This window comes from Globicephala melas, chromosome 7 (genome assembly GCF_963455315.2).
Source record: "Globicephala melas chromosome 7, mGloMel1.2, whole genome shotgun sequence".
Taxonomy (NCBI): Eukaryota; Metazoa; Chordata; class Mammalia; order Artiodactyla; family Delphinidae; genus Globicephala; species Globicephala melas.
Window position 1 is genome coordinate 32,542,392 of NC_083320.1, and position 21,164 is coordinate 32,563,555.

At 34.0% G+C, this 21,164-nt stretch overlaps 1 protein-coding gene across 1 annotated transcript in view; it reads right to left on the bottom strand.

Annotated features, from left to right (window-relative positions):
* Positions 1–21,164, bottom strand: part of NBEAL1 (neurobeachin like 1) — a 182,322-nt gene that overhangs the window by 95,689 nt on the left and 65,469 nt on the right. Inside the window, exons 12-24 of the mRNA XM_060302023.1 lie at positions 20,223–20,306; positions 17,002–17,100; positions 16,331–16,911; positions 14,845–14,977; positions 14,099–14,218; positions 12,306–12,609; positions 9,535–9,620; positions 5,932–6,021; positions 2,606–2,774; positions 2,016–2,149; positions 1,382–1,541; positions 1,173–1,275; positions 422–578 (exon numbers count right to left, since the gene is read on the bottom strand). Of these exons, the coding sequence (XP_060158006.1) occupies positions 422–578; positions 1,173–1,275; positions 1,382–1,541; positions 2,016–2,149; positions 2,606–2,774; positions 5,932–6,021; positions 9,535–9,620; positions 12,306–12,609; positions 14,099–14,218; positions 14,845–14,977; positions 16,331–16,911; positions 17,002–17,100; positions 20,223–20,306 (2,220 nt within the window). The remainder of the gene's footprint in view (positions 1–421; positions 579–1,172; positions 1,276–1,381; positions 1,542–2,015; positions 2,150–2,605; positions 2,775–5,931; positions 6,022–9,534; positions 9,621–12,305; positions 12,610–14,098; positions 14,219–14,844; positions 14,978–16,330; positions 16,912–17,001; positions 17,101–20,222; positions 20,307–21,164) is intronic.

Below are 21,164 nucleotides of genomic sequence, written 5' to 3' on the forward strand. Positions count from 1 at the left end.
TAGAAGTATTTAAAAATAGAAATACAGTTATAATTTACTCTTTATGCAAAATTTTTATGAACCTATGATATATTAAAATTCATGTTAGAAATCTGCCTAGTAACTTTGATAACAGTTAAATATACATCATGTGGCCTACGAAAACAGATTTCAGAATTGCCAGGACAAGTATTTCCACATACTGTTTTCTAGCTAATATTTTACTATTAGCTAGAAAATAAATGTTTTATTACACTGCCATTTATTTTATTAAACTTTCAGTTAGGAGATAAAATTTACCTCTTTAACTGCTTAATAATATTATATGTGACACTATAAACATTTTACTCTTAAAATGCTATATTACATGTAAGTTTAAAAGAAGATGATATAGCAACTTAATTATTAAAAAGTAATAACAGATTTATCCAGAGCATAATACCTGTTCTTCTTCATTGATAGCAGATATATAACCCATAATACTTTGTATCTCTTCATGAGTTCCGCCTTTGCACAGAAAATATTTAATTAGTCCATACAAAGAAGTCCTTATTGTTCGAATATCATCTAGAGACAGCTCACTATATTTACAATCACTCCTGAAAGAGAAAGTAAATGGGCAAGAATTGAAATTTTTATATTTTTGTACTTTTATATATAAAAGATTTCATAGTTTAAAAGAAGTTGTTTCCACGTAATTATTAGAATTCATAGAATCTTTGGCTTCTTTTTCTTTTTAAGGAAAACCTTTTGAAGTTAGGAGTTGCAATGACAAAGACATAAATAGTTAAAACAGCTTATATTTATGCAATACTAAGACAAAAATGGTTAAAACAGCTTATATTTATGCAATACTATGTAGCAGACACAGTTCTATGTGCTTTACACATTATTAATTCATTTAATTTAATCCTCAAAACAACCATAGGAAGTCATACAGTTTTATTATCTCCTTGTCACAAAGCAGAAAACTTTAGCACAGAAAAGGTGACTAAGTTGCCTATGGCTAGACAATTAATGAAACATAATATTCAAACCCAGTGTATGTGATCCACTGTTCATCATTTTAACCTCCACAACATCCTGGCTCTCTGAAGTTAAAGGTATTAGAACTGCTGGAAAATAAACAATCTAGATGTTCCAATCAAGTAACAGAAACAATATCAAACTGAGAAAGAATAAGGATATCATACCCATAATAAATCCTAAGTGTATCTAGGAGAAACTGTACACCATACTTCTTTCGGAAAACTCTCCTGCTGTCCTTGATGATGGTGGAAAGATATTGTATGTGACCTAAAATAGAAAGTTCACTCTTCAATTATATACCTAAAATAAAGTCACATAAGTAGTAATACATTTCTAAAACAACTATAAAATTTATCCAACAGCCTGCTCTCACCAATTCGAAAGGGAAAATCGCCACGGTTCCAAATACGGAAGTCAAAGAGTAAATACTGATACATTTGTTGCAGGAGCTGCATATTTTTCTCTAATGATACCTGCTCAATGAGTAACTGAATTGCCATCAATACATTAACATCCATCAAGGTGCTTGGCACCTGAAATCCAAATAGAAGAGGGTTCTGTAAAGTTCAGTGTAAATAACTGTCATTAAGCTATAATTTGAAATGATTAATTCAGAACATCTACTAAATATAAAACGCTTGGTTAGAAAAATATAAACAATTTAAACATTATTTTTTCTGATGTAACTCTAGAACATATTCCTAAAATAGTGTCTTTAAATGATGAAATATCCCAAATACCAAAGTTAACACACAAGGTCCTTATATCAAAGATTATACACTGTTATGTAAGATATGTAGTTCTTGTATAAGGTGATTCAAGTTTTAAAAAGCGGCTTGTGAAATAAATTATATCCATTAATATAACTTAAGCTATAATAGTATAATTTAAAAAATATATTTAATAAAAAATATATATATATATTTATTTATTGGAAAGAAAAAACCTCAACACTAACTGGTAATTACAATCATCAGTCACATGTACATAACGTTAGACTAGCTCACCTTTTGAAGTAAGGCACCAAGAATGGCAACTCCATGGGAGTGAATAAGATTGTCCTGGTTAATAGGATGTCTTTGAATAAAGTGTTTCACAATCAAGATAAATGTTGCAATTAAATTTCTCTCTAGTCTTGACTCTGTGGATTTGTGAAGATGTCATTAATTATCATAATTATGCTAATCACTTTTGTATCACATGTTCTATATCATATGCATATTATAACAAACAAGGAATTTGGTTCAGGAATTTGCATCCAAAGGTCACTTGCAGAACATAAATATCAGAGAAATCAGTGACTGCATATTATATACTTATATGAACATGTAAATATTTTCTCTACCATAAATTTAACAATGTTGTCCGATTTCTGCTAACAGTACAAACTAAGGATAGTCAAGAGTATAATCAACATCTTAAGTGTTTTCACTGAAGTATTATGCACTTTCTGAACTCCATTAGTAAAATTAGGGATGGACTACTTCAGCTACAAATGGTTAAGTTTCTTCATCATGGTAGCAAGACATTTCAATCTATCTTTCAATTAATTCTCAAGTTTCTCAACGACTAGTTCACGTTAATTTCAGCTTAATACCTGATGCCTTTGTGGAGTTCAATACCACCCAATCTCCTTCTACAGGTGTTATCAGTTCAGGAACTGTGCTTTCATTCAATCCCTCAGGAATCTGTCCTTCACCAAAGTGGCTGATTTGTTCCATTAGAGGAAAAAGTACATTTACTCCACCTATGCAGTTTATGCTGTCCTGAAAGAGGAAACTACAATTTTTTAATCTTATAAAACACAGTCAATTTTCTCATTTAATACCTACACAGCATGTATGAGGTTACAATTTGCTAAACCTTTAAGTAAAGTATATGATGGTCTAAGCTAAAGGAACCCTTGTACAGGTATATGCTTTAAAGAGCAGCCTCAAGGGTCACCAAAATCAATACTCAAGAGACAAGGCCAGACCATTTTAATACACCTTTGTTTTCCCAAGTTTACGAATTCCCAACATAGGCAATCTAAACATGACCCCATAAGTAGACTTCACAACGTAACACTAGTGATATAAGAGGTAACAACTGTCACAAGGCAATTAGTCACAACAAACAGGAGAACAAGTCATGAAAAAAAAGAATGTATTTGCAGTACAAATATGACTGACTCCTCTACTTTAAGTTTACAAAAAAGGTGGAGTGAGTGGCTTCAACTGAAGTTCAAAGTGACTGACTATTCTGGATAGCTTAACAAAATATATTCAGTATCTTAGACAAGTTACTAATTCCCCTAGCCTCAGTTTCTTCATCTGTAAGATGAGGATAATATTAATTCCCACTTTGTAAAGTTGTTACAAGGATGAGATAAGCTAATACATGAAAAGTGCTTAGTGCCTGACATACAATGGGTGTTATATAAGATTAGCTATTATTAACTGCTAAAATGTTCTGAACTGCCGTGTTTACATACCTTAAGTCCGTAAACCACCTCTTCATAGTCTTTGCCTGTTTTTCATATTGATTTTTAAAGGCTTTTTACAGTAAGTAAACTAGAATTTTGGATGGGAAGTGTTTTTTTCCCCAGTTGTCATGTCATTTAACTTCTTTTGGCTTTGATTTTGCTTCAGTATAAAAAAGCAATAGTCTTGTTCTTGATAATTCTGTTCCTTTTTGATTTCTACATATCTATACTCAAGGCAACAAAGACTGCTTTGATTTTCAAGTATAATGTATAACACAAATAATCAGCTTTCTCTATATAAGTAATCCATAAAACTATCCTTACAAAACCAATCTTATACATGACATCAAAAGTTAACTTACGAATTGGCAAACACATCATAAATCTTACTATGTAAACAGGTAAGAATAAGTGTCCTTATCTCAACTAAGGATTAATCTCCAAAATACATAAACAGATCATGCAGCTCAATATTAAAAAGACAAACAACCCAATCAAAAAATGGGCAGAAGACCTAAATAGACATTTCTCCAAAGAAGACATACAGATGGCCAAGAGGCACATGAAAAGCTACTCAACATCTCTAATTACTAGAGAAACACAAATCAAAACTGCAATGAGGTATTATCTCACACCAGTTAGAATGGGCATCATCAGAAAACCTACAAGCAACAAATGCCGGAGAGGGTGTGGAGAAAAGGGAACACTCTTGCACTGCTGGTGGGAATGTAAATTGATACAGACATTATGGAGAACAGTATGGAGGGTCCTTAAAAAACTAAAAATAGAATTACCATATGACCCAGCAATCCCACTACTAGGCATATACCCAGAGAAAACCATAATTCAAAGAGACACATGCACCCCAATGTTCATTGCAGCACTATTTACAATAGCCAGGTCATGGAAGCAACCTAAATCCCCATCGACAGACGAATGGATAAAGATGTGGTACATATACACAATGGAATATTACTCAGCCATAACAAGGAATGAAATTGGGTCTTTTGTAGAGATGTGGATGGATCTAGAGACTGTCATACAGAGTGAAGTAAGTCAGAAAAAGAGAAACAAATATCGTATATTAACGAATATATGTGGAATCTAGAAAAATGGTACAGATGAACTGGTTTGCAAGGCAGAAATAGAGACACAGATGTAGAGAACAAACGTATGGAAACCAAGGGGGAGAAAGCGGGTGGGGGGGGGGTATGTGGGGGTGGGTGGGATGAATTGGGAGATTGGGATTGACATATATACACTAATATGTAAAAAATAGATAACTAATAAGAACATGCTGTATAAAAATAAATACAATAAAATTCAAATTGAAAAAACTTACAAATTGGCAAACAAGTCATAAATCTTACTATGCTAACAGGTAAGAATAGGTGTTCTTATCTCAAAGTCAAAGAGAAAAAAGCTTTATACCACATGAATAACATGAGATTAAAACAAACTTATGGATTCATTTTTACATAGAAGAATTATCCTAATGATTTCTGTTCATTGAAACAATAAGCATATTTTATTGGTATTAAATGACTAGAAGACAAAAGTTTTGTTTTTGTTGTTTTGCTGATTTATCAGCAAGTTCCAGTATAACTATATTTTATATTTATTTTTATTTTACTTAGGCTGTAATTTCTATTTAATATATCTTTTAAGGAAATCCTGTATTTTAGAAATAGGATATCTCTGACTTTCACATTAGCCCAAATAATCTTTACTAGTTTAATCACTCAGTCAACAATGTTATTATGTATCCCTGTGCCAGGCACTGGGGGAAAAAGCAGTGTTCCCTCCTTTGAAGTTCTTAAGGACTACTGGAGAATCAAGCAAGCAAACAGTTAACTATTCACCATGATAAGTGAAATAACAGAAACTGCTATAGGTACTCCTGACAAGAATAGTTAACTCCATCTTGGGAAATAAGTAGAGGACTTTAAATAGAAGCAAAGACATTACATCCAGCTAAGACATAAATATGAGGCACATGAAAAAGGCAGACAAGATATAATGGCTAGACGGGGTTATGAAGAAGAGGAAAAATTACTCATCTTTAACCTCAGAGAGGAAAGATCTAAGTTTGTTTAAAGCTGATGGACAGGAGACGAATGTGATATAGGAGAAAAGGGATAATCAAAGAAGTCTCTGAGGGGTTGAAATCTGTTACACAGTTTTAGGGATTAAATACCTTAAAAGTGGAGCTATTAACGAGGGCAGCATATTTTTCTTATGAAAACTGCTAAGCTCATGGCATAGTTTAAAAAGGTAATTACGTTACAAACAAATCAAATAGTCATTCAACTACTTATTTATTATCCTTCAAACTGTGTATCTGCAAACATTTTAAACAGGACTTATTCAGATCAATCTGGTGGTGCTCAAAAGACAAAAGTTTTTAAAGGATCAGTACACTTAAATAATACGTTGCCCATCGTTCATCATTAACTTACCTTAATGTCCCAGTTTACTACTTTGTTTCCTGTTAACCTTCCATGCAAACAATTAGTAGATAAATCAAGACAGATTGAATTTTTGCAGGCCTAAAAATAAAAGAAAAATATGGCAAACAGCTAAGAACAATGAAGACAAAACATAATTTTAACTATATATGGAACATTTCACCATAATTTTAAAAGGTATATAGTATAGTCAAGGATAAGATGCTTACAATATTAAGTTTAGTATTACTATTCTCTGATAGTCTTTTAAAAGAATCAGGGACTAGATTCTAATGCACTCACTCATCAAATGCAGGTCACTGCTGCTTGTCATCTGACAGATAAGGATTAGCTAGAACTTACCATTTACCAATCACACAGTTTAAAATTCCTTCTATTCTAAACCAATATATGCAAACAGATTTTTGACTTTTTAAAAAATTCAATGTTTTATTCCCATTAGTACAGAAAATTATATCACAATACAAAAATCAAACCACAGGCACAAGACATTATTTTCCCTTATATTACTGACAATTTTAGTTATATTCAAATTAAGAGCTTTGTCTGCAACTCTAGAAACTGTTAAAGTTATTTGTTAACTTCCATAAAGGTTTATAAACCAGGGAACCTCACATGTAACCTGTGAACTGGCAGATAATGAAACATTCTTGAATCTAATCCCCAGACCAAAAGAAAATAAAGAAACCTACAAATTTTAGCACAGATGATGTGGTTGTTGCTTTTCTCTTAAGGCAACTGAGAAACATTGATTTAATAAAGTAAATGTAAATTGAGTTTACATTTAACTCAATGTAAACTGTATTAGTCTCCGAGACAGAAAAGTCTTTCTCCAATTACTACCTTAGTTTGGTACTATGTATCTATGACCTGTCCAAACACAGTAATCTCCCTATGGTATGACTGCCTCCAGTCTCTCTCTCCAATCCAACTTTGACACTGTAGCTCAAGACCTTTTTCTAAAATGCAAACCTGATCATATCACTCTTCTTAAAATCCTATCCATTGCCTACTATTTAGCCTGGCATAAGAGGTTTGCTATGATTTGGCCTCCACTTGGCCCTCTAACTTCATTTCTGGCCAACTGCTCCCACTCAGTGACCTATACCCAAATACACACAGAATCCAGCTTTACATTCTATGCCTTTGTAGGTGTTGCTCACTGAACATCCCTCCCTTTACTCCGCCTTTTAAAACACAAATCAAACCATCTTTTCTATGATATTCTATCCTCCTGGAAGAACCAACCACTCTTCCTTTGTACCCACACTGTATTCTGTATATAATTCCAACACAAAAATATTGTATAGTGGTTAAGCATTAAACAGGTTAGGTATTAACTAGAATTATGAGGCTAGGCAAGTTACTTATCTTTCCTCAGCCTCAGACAACTAGAGCTTAGAAAAGATACAAAGAGTAGAACATAACCCTCCGAGCTTTTGTAAAGATTAAGTGAAACAGTACATGTGAAACATTTAGCATAGTGCTTAATACATTGTAAACACCGAATAAATGGTAGCTAAAAAATGCTTATAAAATTATATTGCACTTATTTTTTACACATTTATTTCACTTTAGACTGTAAGCTTCTTAAAGCCAGAGGTTTTAACTTACTCATCTTTGTATCCTAAAAGTTCAGACAACTCTTGGCACAAAGAGAACACTCAAAAATTTTTAAATTGATGGTTAAACACCTCCTACAAATAAGTACAAAGATGAAAAACTGTTGACTGTTAAAATTTCCTGGAGTAGCTTTTCCCAAACTACCACTTGTTAATAAGTGAAATGAAAATCAAAATGCGTTCTATGTTCAAATAACTGGTGAAAAAGTAGGATAAAACAAATGTGAACTAGTTTCTTTATAAGCAGAATTTTTCAAGTGTATAATCCATCTCCAAGAAGGATATACAGAATGCAACATTCCCTCAACGTTATTTAACCACAGAATTCTTGTATCATGATATGTTACCATTTTCAAGAAATGTTCCTCCAATAAACTGTTTTATTGTATATATTTGTCATATCCGGTTTTGTGACCAAAAATAGCTATTTTAAATATTACAGAATTTTTACTTCCAAAAGTAAAAATTCAACCTTAATATTATTAAAATCAAAGTTACTTTGAAAAAAGGATATGCCAAAAAGACTCAGTTAGTCATCACATGTCTAGACATGTCACCGATTAGTGAGATTAAGTCCAATTATTTCCTATCCAGCTATACGGAATAGTTGTAATGAAAATAAGTATAAGAGATAGTCCCTGGAGGAAAAAAAGAAAGAGATAGTCCCTGCCAGGAAATAACTTAAAATCTAGTTTGGTAAACAAACATGTATATCCTTGGGAAAAAGTATTATAAAAACCAAACAAATAAAAAATAAGAGACTCAAGAGATATTATAACCAATGCAATGTTCAAATGGATCCAAGATTAAATTTTTAAAAGGCTCAACAAATATTTTGGGGAAAACTGGGAAAATTTGAACATGGGTTGTAAAGGACATGAATTATTGATCATTTTCTCAGGGAGGTTAATGATTATGTTGTAAAGTTTAGGAGTAAAGTGTCTTGATTGCTATGTTGATCTGCTTTCACAAATGATTTGAGATAGACAGATGAAGACCAAGTGCAGCAAAATGTTAGTAACTGGTGAATTTAGGTAAAGAGTATACAGGATTTCACTTTACCATTCTTTCAACTTCTCTCTAGGTTTGAAATTAATCAAAATTAAAAGTTAAGGGGAAATACCACCTGACAAGTAAATTTTATTAGGTTACACATAAACAAGTGTTCAAAGTAATAAATTATGACAATGTACTAGCTGGTTCAACTAGCGGGGGAAAGGTCTATGATGTATAATATCACACAACAGAAGCAACTTCTGGGTTAAAGTAACATTAAATATAATGAAGGCAATTAATATTGTTTATGCCACTTCTCCCTTTTCTTCCTCCCAGTTCTACCTTTGATCTTTCCCTCAGCCCTTGCTAACCTCAATTACTTTCACTAGATAAACGACTTTTCTTGAAGGAAAAAGGACTGGGCATGGTATGCGTATATGTAGCTTTTCTTCTCCTTCTGATGTAAACATTTCTTTTGTTTTCTTGTTAACCACATTTTAAAAATAAACAGGGAATTCCCTGGCAGTCCAGTGGTTAGAACTCTGCGCTCTCACTGCCGAGGGCCCAGGTTCATTCCCTGGTCAGGGAACTAAGATCCCACAAGCCGCGCAGCCAAAAAATTTAAAAAATAAACAAAGAAAAAGTTGAGCACAATTCTGTTTCAACTCTCCTTCCAAAAAAGAAGAATACATTTAAACAATTTCATTTACTGAAGTTGATTCATTAGTACAAATTCCCACTATAACCATTTCCATTCATACGACTGGGATGACATAATGATAACACTTGAACCACAGCTGAGAACTGCAGCTTAATTTTTACTGCTTCTCATCTTCTTTTGAAAATTAATAATTTTTAACAGTAATTCAAGCCCCTTCTTCTCAATTACCCACTGAAATGACAAAAGGAATAAAAATGGAATTTTAGTTCACAGCATAGTTACAGCTAGATGGACAGTCCATGCATTTACTCTGACCTTTGCAGTGTAGTGAAGAAGGATGTTACCAGGCAGGTCAGCCATGTCAGACTCTTGAAACTTCCAAGGGCTTAAACAGTTTGGACCTGAAAATTATTTATACACACATACACACACAAATCATTGAATATATATGGCCTCCTCAGGTCTGTGTAATCAGAAAAAAAATTTTAATTAAGCTGTTTCAAGCTTCTTATATAACACAGTTAAAACACATTAGCCAAAATGTACTTTATTTTTATATCACATCCAATTCGTCTAACACCTAGTAAAGTTCGGAGAGGGGGTAGATCAATCTCTACTACAGAAAGGAAATTTTATATAGCATTAAAAACTAATATAAAACATAACAAAGTTTATACATTTATCAAATGTAAAACAATTCAAATTTGTAAGATAAAACAGCAAAACAACCAATCAATAATGTGAATAGATATCACAGAAATGGAACAGCAAATGAGTAGGAAAAAACTCTTGACCTTACTAAAAAAAAAAACAAAAACAAAACTACAAATTAAAGCAAGGTTCCATTTGACATCAAAAAATGGAGGAAACAGTATTTACCATTCCATCTTAATGAGGCTGTAGTGAGTTGGATATACTTATGTGTTACTGGTAGGCACTGTCAATTGTTATATCCGTTATGAAAACTGAGTAGGTAACATGTATTGAGATCTATAAAAATATTCACACCCTTTGAATATTTATCCTGGGAACTTATCATAAGCAAATCCATCAAAATACAAAAAAAAAAAAAAATTGGTACAATAGTTCATCATATTTAATCTTTGAAGTTTATAACTATTAAAAATTATAAACAACCTAAGTAAATCATGCATTATGAATCTAATGAAATATTATGTAGCCATTAAAAATAATCATTATAATACATAACAAATAATTATTATTTATAAGAGTAGAATTTTAAGTAGGAAAATTGTAAGAGCAAAATCCAAACTATATAGCTATAATGACTACACTAAATGACTTACTATTAACTTGGAATTTATTTAGATTAAAGGTCAACTTCAAATATTTTGGTGAGTTTTAAAGTAACGACAAGGTTCTAATACAAACTTTTTAAGTGTGGACAGAGACATCCATCTCAAAACTCCATGTAATCTAAAAAAAGACATTCTGACAAATAATAAGCTAAGCTGCAGAGTTAATGTACATAACTACTTATAGGCTTAACTCCTGAATTTTGCAAACAGTTATGATCCAATAACAACCAGTGTGTATCTTTAAAATCAGAGCCAAGGGCTTCCCTGGTGGTGCAGTGGTTGAGAGTCCACCTGCCGATGCAGAGGACATGGGTTCGCGCCCCGGTCCGATCCCACATGCCGCGGAGCGGCTGGGCCCGTGAGCCATGGCCACTGAGCCCGCACGTCTGGAGCCTGTGCTCCACAACGGGAGAGGCCACAACAGTGAGAGGCCCGCGTACTGCAAAAAAAAACAACCAAAAAAAACCCAAAAAATAAAAGTAAAATCAGAGCCAAATGAAAAAGTAAAAGCGAAAACAAAAACTTGTAATTTTATCCAAGAGCTCCTAATTCTAATGCCTTCATGAATTCTTCAGATATATTACTATATAAATTATAAAAATGACAAGTTTTGAATAAGACTCATATGACTCCAGAATCAGTTGTGTGACTTCTTATGAAGACAAACTTACACTTTGTTTCATCAATGTATTAAAATCTGTCAAAAGCACCGGCAGTATTACAGATTGAATTGTGTACTCGCCCACTCAAAATTCCTATGTTGAAGCTCTAACCCCCAGTGTGACTGTATTTGGAGATAGGGCCTGTAAGGGGTAATTAAGGCTAAATGATGTCATAAAAGTCGGGCCCTAATTCAATAGGGCCCCTTACAAGAAGAGGAAAAGACAGCAGAGATCTCTCTCTGCACATACACACAGAGAACATATTCCATGTGAGGACAGAGCAAGAAGGCAGCCATCTACAAGCCAGGAATAGAGGATTCACTAGAGACCAAGCCTGACGGAAACTTGATCTTGAATTCTAGCTTCCAGAATTCTGAGAAAATAGTGTTTAAGCTATCTGGTCTGTGGTATTTTGTTATAGCAGTCCTAATAGACTAACACAGGCAGTATTATGGATGATATTTGAAATATTTCTCAAAGTTTTGTTTTTTTATGCATATCAAAAAATGTATAGTATACTATAATTAATTATAATGTACTTGAAAGTTGTGAAGAGAGTAAATCTTAAATGTTATCATCACACACGTTAAAAAATGGTAATTATGTGAGGGTATGGAGGTGTTAACCAACTTTATTACAGTAATCATTTTGCAGGGTATACGTGTATCAAATCAGCACATTGCATACCTTAAACTTATGTATGTTATAATGTCAATATCTCAATAAAGCTAAGGGGAGTAAAAGTATGATGTGTGGTGGGCTTTTTCTTCCCTTCAGTTCCAGTTAAAACAAATATAGTTGACCCTTGAACAACATGAGGTGAACTGTGTAGGTCCACTCATATGTGGATTGTTTTCAATAGTAAATAGACAGTACCACAATCCGCAGATGCAGAACCATGCATACAAAGGAACTGCATATATATGGAGGGCCGACATAAGTTATATGTGGATTTTTGACTTCATGAAGGATTGGCACCCCTAACCCTAGAGTTGTTCAATGGCCAACTGTACATTCTTTAGATCAAATATATTCTTCAGAATATATTTAGGCAACAGAAAAAACAATTTCAGTTTAATTAGGCAGTATGATGGTACATGCTCACCTGCTAAATATAATGCCTTCACCTGAAGAGGCTGCAGTGCTTCATAGAAGATGATAACAGACCCCAGCTGACCCTCCAGAGATGTGGGACAGCCCCATTCACTGTCTTGTGTTCCAGCTGATATCAATTTGGTAATCAACTTTGATTTTTCCATTGTTCCTCCCCAGGAAGCTGATGACAAAATTCCACCAAATGATGTTCGATGAGGGGTAATGGGAGAAGAAAAAGGTGGATCTGGGATTTGGGATGGTGGAGGAGTGGTGGTTCTTTGCCCAGCTGAACCAATGCAGCAAGAAATAAAAGGCTAAAAGTAAGAAACAAACAAATATAATAAATTACACATTTTAATTAAATCTCTATCCTCATATTTAAAATAAAACAGTACATAAAATTAAGCAATACACTGAAAAACAAAGTTTTGTTTTTAGTGGATCATGCTGTGTGCATGTGTGTGTATACATAAGATATCATTACAGATGTTACATTTGGCCTATGGGATTTGGATGCATTACTTTTATAACTCACTTTACATCCTTCCGTAAAGTTTGAATTTTTGATGAGTAATTAAATTTTAATGAGTATTTAGTAAATACTCATTTACTAAATTTAATTTACTCATTTAATTTTACGCATTTTAATGAGTTTAATTTACTCATAATTTAATTTACTCATTTAATTTTAATGAGTATTTAGTAAAAGCTTTTTTACTTCACTATATTCTAAAGTAGAGAAAACCACCTTTCTCCCTTAAAATTTATAAGCAGAGAATTACACATCAGTATAATACTGCTAATTACAGATTATCCTGAAGTGATCATAGACATGAACAGCAACAAGAAATTACTGGAATCCTAGAAGGACTTGGAAAATAATCGAATCCATTCCATTATCTTCAGAAAAGGCCCTTTCAAAAATGTCCAAAAATTCTCAAAGAACTTTCACACTAATGTTGCTTAAGAATCATCTCAGTAAATAAATTCTATCTTATCCCTAACTACAATGTAAATATTTAAGGTTTCTTCATTATTGTTTTAAAATCAATGAAAAATTCGATGATGGAAAAGAGTGCATCTAAATATCTGGTATACCTGGAGAGCTTTATTAAATGATCCTTTGTCCTGCTCTATTCAATTTCTTTGGCTTTCCTGTTATGAGTCTATTCTTCTAAGACTTTAATTACATTTGTTTCTTCCTTGAATTGTTTTTTTTTATTATATGTTGTCTGACTTCATCTAATGACGACAGGCTAACAGAATTAAATATTAACTTACTATATCTTAGTATGCAGAAAACACTAAGACTTACAGGCACATATTTAGAATAAACAGAAGCTTATACATTAAACTGAAAACATTTTCAAGAGTTTGCAATCAACTGGTCCCATAAAGAGTAGGTTAGGGACTTCCCTGGTGGTCCAGTGGTAAAGAATCCACCCTACAATGCAGGGGGTGCGGGTTCGATCCCTGCTCAGGGAACTGAGATCCCACAAGCCATGGGGCAACTAAGCCCGCGCGCCTCAATGAGAGAGCCCGCGTGTCGCAAGCTATAGAGCCCACACGCCCTGGAGCCCACGTGCCCTGTCGCCCATGCACGTCACAACTAGAGAGAGAAAACCCACACACCACAACTAGAGAGAACCCGTGTGCCTAAGGAAAGATCCTGTATGCCTCAACAAAGATCCCATGTGCTGCAACTAAGACCCGACACGACCACCCCGCAAAAAAAGGAAAATAAATAAATAATAAAATAAATATTTATTAAAAAAAAAAAAAGAGTAGGTTAGATGTGCTTACTTCATTCGTGGCAGGAAATCTCAGAGGGGCAGAGACCTTCTGCTGTCCATTGTCATAGATATATACAAGGCTCTGACCAAAGGGCCTTTTTCCAGGCATGTGAACAATGGTTATGTTGTGCTGGTAAAGTAAAACATATATTTAAAAAGTAAAAATTACATTAAGTCTTTGCAATAACAAATGTTTTCAGAGTATTACTATATAACTAGTTTGTGTGAAAGGTAGAACAGTAAGTTTAAGCATAATTAAACGCTGATTAAAATGATGCTGTTAAAGTAACAATTTTGCCTGTAGTACTATAAAAGACCTTCTGACTATTCTAGAAAATCTACACACAATTGTAACATAGTACCTTTTCTGCATTTTCCAAGTCTATGAGTGTTCTTTAGAATTAATGTTTCTAATGAGAAGCATTTTATTTTTTAAGAAAAGCAACAGAAATGCACTGTTTTTTAACAATTTCTGCTCTCATTTTAAATTGTAATTCAAAATCAAATTTGATTCTAGAAAACTTGAAAGAAATATAACATTTCAATCTAATTTTTTAGCAGAAAAATGATTACCGCTGAGATTATGATAAATGGTATTAACTCCTTTATAGGTAAACTTCAACATGAATAGAACTTTAACATAAAATTAATCAACTCTCAACAAGCAGATGATAACACCTGATGTACACACACCAAACATGTGTTTTTTTTAAAGGAAAGAATCCAGAAGTTAGATGTGATGCCCTAAAGCCTTACCCAGAGGGAATCACAGAAACTGTGGTCAGGAAGCATAACTGTTGCATATTCTCTTTTCGTGCACACTGCCACAACCAACATACCTGAATGGGTAATAAAAGCTTCAAAACCCATGCCACTTCCTGTAAAAAAGCTAACAAAAGTATGTATTATCAGAACTTTTGAAGTCAGTTGTACAGTTTCATCATCACTGGGGCACACAAAACCATAACTTCACCATGAATATCTTTACAAAACACACTGTGGCTTACATTCTATTGTCACACACCATCAATCCCACCTTGCCTCAAACTTGATTTTTAAATCTTTTTTGGGCATAGCAGTTTAGTAAATTATAAAAGGTAGCCTTATACACAGAATGCCATTAGCAAACTCTAGCAAAACTATAAACTTTCAAATCTTCAAAATTCTTCCAAATAAGATTCAGAAAGAATGAATAAAGTCTTAAAAAATCACAAGGCATATTAAAATGTATTAGTTACTGAAGTAACTAAGTTTGGAAACACATAGGTTTTTCTGGTCCTTCATATAAATATATAGTAGCATCCTCAATAGAACAAAGAAATCACCATTCATTTTCAAGTTTACTATTCCTTTTTCCTCCACTTTTACAATAATTTTAAGAAGGAACTTTGTTTCCAAATTAGTTTCAGAACTTAACTAGCAAAATATTTGAGATATACAACTATTATTATGAAAGCAACAAAGCACTTATAATTAAACTGTGTACACCCTAAGGAGGAGAGGCTTCAGATAAATTGTTGTACATTTAAAAAGTAGATGCTTAGGACTTCCCTGGTGGCGCAGTGGTTAAGAATCCGCCTGCCAATGCAGGGGACACAGTTTTGAGTCCTGGTATGGGAAGATCCCACATGCCGCAGAGCAACTAAGCCCGTGTACCGCAACTACTAAGCCTGCGCTCTAGAGCCCGCGAGCCACAACTACTGAGCCCGTGTGCCACAACTACCAAAGCCTGCACGCCTAGAGCCCGTGCTCCGCAACAAGAGAAGCCACTGCAATGAGAAGCCCGTGCACCACAATGAAGAGTAGCCCCCACTCGCTGCAACTAGAGAAAGCCCACGTGCAGCAACGAAGACCCAATGCAGCCATAAATAAATAAAATAAAATAAAATAGGGGCTTCCCTGGTGGCGCCGTGGTTGAGAGTCCGCCTGCCGATGCAGAGGACACGGGTTTGTGCCCCGGTCCGGGAAGATCCCACATGCCGCGGAGCAGCCGGGCCCATGAGCCATGGCTGCTGAGCCTGCGCGTCTGGAGCCTATGCTCCGCAGCAGGAGAGGCCACAACAGTGAGAGGCCCGCTACCGCAAAATAAATAAATAAATAAATAAAAATAAAATAAAAGTTTTTTTAAAAAAAGGTATTCGAGGAATAAAAAAATAGATGCTAAGAAAAACGTTTTCCTGTTTAAGAATCACAGCATATATTATGACAGTATTCATTTATATTCCATAACTTGTACCAGTACCTGTATAATTGTTTTCTTTTTCCTCCTTTGTTAGCATTGCCAAGAGTCAACTGATCCTGATCTAAGCAAAACCAAGCGTTGAAAGAAAAGGCAGACCCTGGCCATTTCTGTATGGAAGGCACAGAAATTCCTGCCATACTATGTGACAAATTAAAATACTGCAGTGCACTCTCTAGACTTTGTTTTCGGGCCATTGTCAGGATTGCTCGAGTTACAAGAGTGGTATAGGGGTGAATGTACTCGGATTCATCCACTCTCAACAATCTTAGTAGTTGACGGATTTCTTCTGAGCTCACTGACTGACTCCCCAATGAACCATGGAGTGCAATCAAGTTCTCAGCACAAGTTCGATGGAGGGAAGAATGGGAATTAAGGGTTTCAATGATTCTAATTCCCATGTTTGCATTGACACAAGTAGTTCGACTTTGCCTATTAATACAACAAATTCTTTTCAGCCAATCAGAGATGAAGATTTGCAGGTCATGGGATTCTAGCTCTGGAAGCCACTGGATAAGAAGCAAGAGAGGCTGGACATTACTAATGCCCAAAATTCCAACTGAAGTGTGATCACCCTCTACAGCCTGTAAAGCAACATAAGAGACAAAAGGTTAGTTACCATCTTTGATACAAAAATGATGGAACTTCTTCTAATAAAGCTAAAAAAAACTCACCATATTCATAAGTTCTTTAAGTAGTTCCAGGGGTGGCTGACCCAGTGATTTTAATACTTCAAACATATGTGTATAACCAATTCTTTCTTTAAATACTTCCTAAGAGAGGAGAAATCAATACATCAAAACAGATTTTCAAAGACTGAATTTGTTAGAATATTAAAAATGTTGAGTAATACCCATTTAAGTTAATTAACAATATTAAAATATTATGAGTTCAATATTTCTGTTTTCTTAAGTCAGGTGTCTTCATCTTAAATATATTCCATATACCTTCTGGAATACAATGCTACAATAAAATACCAAAATGTAAAACAAATGGAATTAGCAAAGACTGTGTATTATAAAATTGTTATACTACTTGCAGATACCTTTACTTTCTTCACTTGATTTGTTATTAGTACAATATTACTTGAAATCAAAACAAAAATGGAGAAAAAGTGAGGAGACTTTAGGAATAAAGGAGTCAGTAGCCTCAAAGAACTAGATTAAAGACTCCTGGCAATTTTGAGTAGTGGCCAAAAAACCTGGGTACGGTTTTCCCTCTGCTCTTTGTATTGAGTTGGCCAAAAAGTGCCTTCGGTATTTAAGTAAAAATAAAAGACACATTTTTCATTTTCTTCAAGAACTTTACTGAACAATGTATTCACCCTTTTGTTCCACTACCTTCTGCCATTTTTCAGGCAACTTCATAATTCCATCTTCCCAAAATTTTTACCTTTTTGATTAAAGAACTCTTCCAAGTGCCTTTGACAGTCTTCTGGGGAATTGAAATTTTTTCCATTAAGAGAATTTTGTAAAGACCTAAATAAATGGAAATCTGAAGGTGCAATGTCTGGTGAATACGGCAGATGAATTAGAACCTCCCAGCCGAGCTGTAACAGTTTTTGCCTGGTCATCAAAGAAACATGTGGTCTTGTGTTATCCTGATGGAAGATTATGCATTTTCTGTTGACTAATTCCGGACGCTTTTTTGTCAGGTGCTGCTTTCAGTTGGTCTAATTGGGAGCAGTACTTGTTGGAATTAATCATTTGGTTTTCCGGAAGGAGCTCGTAATAGAGGACTCCCTTCCAATCCCACCATATACACAACCTCACCTTCTTTGGATGAAGACCGGTCTTTGGTGTGGTTGGTGGTGGTTCATTTCACTTGCCCCACAATCTCTCCCATTCCACATTATTGTACAGTATCCACTTTTCATCACCCATCACAATTTGTTTTAAAAATGGAACGTTTTCATTACGTTTAAGTAGAGAATCGCATGCGGAAATACAGTCAAGAAGGTTTTTTCGCTCAACTTACGTGGAGCTCAAACATCAAAGCGATTCACATAACCAAGTTGGTGCAAATGGTCTTCAACACTTGATTTGGATATTTTGAGTATATCAGCTATCTCCGGCGTATAACGTTGATTTTTCTCAATTAATGTCTCGATTTGATCACTATCAACTTCAACTGGTCTACCCGACCGTGGAGCATCATCCAGCAAGAAATCTCCAGCACGAAACTTCGCAAACCACTTTTGACACATTCGATCAGTCACAGCACCTTCTCCATACACTGCACAAATCCTTTTTTTGCATTTCGGTTGCGTTTTTACCTTTCTTGAAATAATAAAGCATAATATGCCGAAAATGATGCTTTTGTTCTTCCATCTTCAATATTAAAATGGCTATACAAAAATTCACCAATTTTGTTAAGTTCTTTTCAAAATGCACTCTGATATGACAGGTGTCATACAATCTAGCAAAACTGTTTCAAATGAAGTTAAGGACAACTAAGTGCTACTAGAGCCATCTTATGGGAAAAAAATGAACGAACCTTTTGGCCAACCCAATATCTAAATGATCTAAATTATCTGGAGCACGAAGTTCAATTTAATAAGCTCTAAGTCACACTTGGACTAGTGGGTACCAAAAGCCATAACGTAAAATGTAAAGAACACAAAAAAAACTAGCAATACTGAATTGGTCCAGTAAGTTAGGCAAAAATATATACACTCATTATAAAATCAAAAGATTTAAACAAGTATGACTAGTTGTCTCTAGGAAGGGGAATTAGTTGACTGTGGGCCAAGGATAGGAAAAAAGTCTTTCTTCAAAAGGCATTTTAAAAAATAATCTTTCGAATTTTAAGCCATGCAACACATAACATAGTTTAAAAAATTATATTTAAAAAAGACCTGGACATCATTTCAGGTTTGAATTTCATAATACAGTATAGGCAATCCATTATATTCATAAACCAATTACTTAGAACTTAAAATAATTTGTTCCTTAAGTAACTATTATAAATGGAGATTAGACTTCCATGCCAGCCTGTGATAGTTGTAAAAGCCTATTCAGCAGGAATTTAACCATGAGTTATATATAGCAACATTTATAGGGAAAGTCAGTCTCCTAACAAAAACCAATAGAAAGTAAGAAATACAACTGAAAGCATGGCTTAGGGAACAAGGAATAATTCATTTATTTCTGGTACTAAATGAAATATATTAGAAGTGGTGGATAAGAAGGTAAAATGGTAAAAATAATTATAGACACATACTTATTGAGCACTTACCTTGTGCCTGGCACTCTGCTTACCATTTTACACAGATGATGTCACTAATCCTTAAAAGTACTCAGTGGGAAAACTACTAGCACAGAATCAGCATAAGTGGACTGCAGGGCAGAGTCAGTGGTAGTGAATGAGAAGGGAAAGAAAATCCTGAGGGTCAGTGACTACAAACAAAGAAGCAGAATTTCCAAGGCCATCTGGAAAAACAAGTCCCAAATTGACAGGGCTGTTCACATGTGAAAATTTTTCATATTCTAGATGGTCATAAACTGACCAAATAGTGAAAGAGTGATTTTATTAATGAAGAAAAATTATGATATAAAATTTAATTCTTTAAATGCACTAATCAAATAATCACTTAAAATGATCCTTTCAACATTTCAACACCAGTGCTCTCTTCCCATTCGTTGACTGATGCTGTAAATCCCTAGAGCTTGCAGTCAGTCATCAATGCTTTAAATAATCCCAAAGTACTGCCCATAGGCATCTGTCTTTTAAATTATCGGCAAAGTGATTCCTACACAAAGATGAGATATTTTGTGAATTATTTCATGAGTGAAACCTTATGTATTTTATACTTTCATACATTACTTTGGGAATTATATAGTGAAAACAGGTATATCTATGATAACATTTTAGAGCTTGAGGACATATGTTTTACCTTAGCAGCTGGAGATTTGTTCATTACTGCTGTCAAAGCCTGAATGGTTGACACAGCCAAACAATCCAACTGTACCTGAAACACCTACCAGAGGAGGAAGAAAAGGTAAGAAATTAACAAATGTGTTCAAGATTTGTATTCAGTTAGGAAGCCTTTCTTCTGAAAACCTCAAAAAAATATTTAACATGCAATACATTCCTCTTCCAATGAAATGGATCTCTGAAACACTAAAACCTGTAAGAAAAGTTACATACTTGACAGAAAATAAGCCATATGTCAAGAAGAATAAGGTTACATTCACTCATTATATTAAAATGCTTTAAGGAGGAAAAAACCCACCAAGCTTAAACATGCTTTTAAAAAGTAATGGACAATCTCAAGAGGAAGGGAGGGAGGGCTATCATGGGAAATTCTTGTATGTTTTAATTTTCCTTCAAAAATACACTTGAAACTTCCTAGGTTAAAATTTCATTAGTATGTATAATAAGATGTCTAAAACAGTCTTATCTATATAGTTTCCAAACCCTGTTTTATAAATGAAATGGTATGTGCATATATCAATCAATCACATTTGCAAACAATAACATACATCTATTTTTATATAAAATGCAGAAATTTGAGGCAGAACAGAAAATGAAATATGTATCTATAAGCACTGTCATGTTTTTGAGAAGGCAAGCTTTAATGCCAGAAGTTGTAAGAAAAAATAAATACCAGCTCCATTTTGTCTATTTCTGTTTAAGCTTCATTATAAAGAAGAGATGTGTTAAATTTCAGGGCAGTACATTCATAGAAAAAGAAACAAAAACAAAAACAAAATAGAACATCAACAATGTAAAAAAACTGAACGTGAATGTTATATCAACAGACTTAGTCAACCATGAAAGCATAGTGTGAGGACTAGAAAGTTGTAAAAATTACTAGAAAGTTGTAAAAATTACC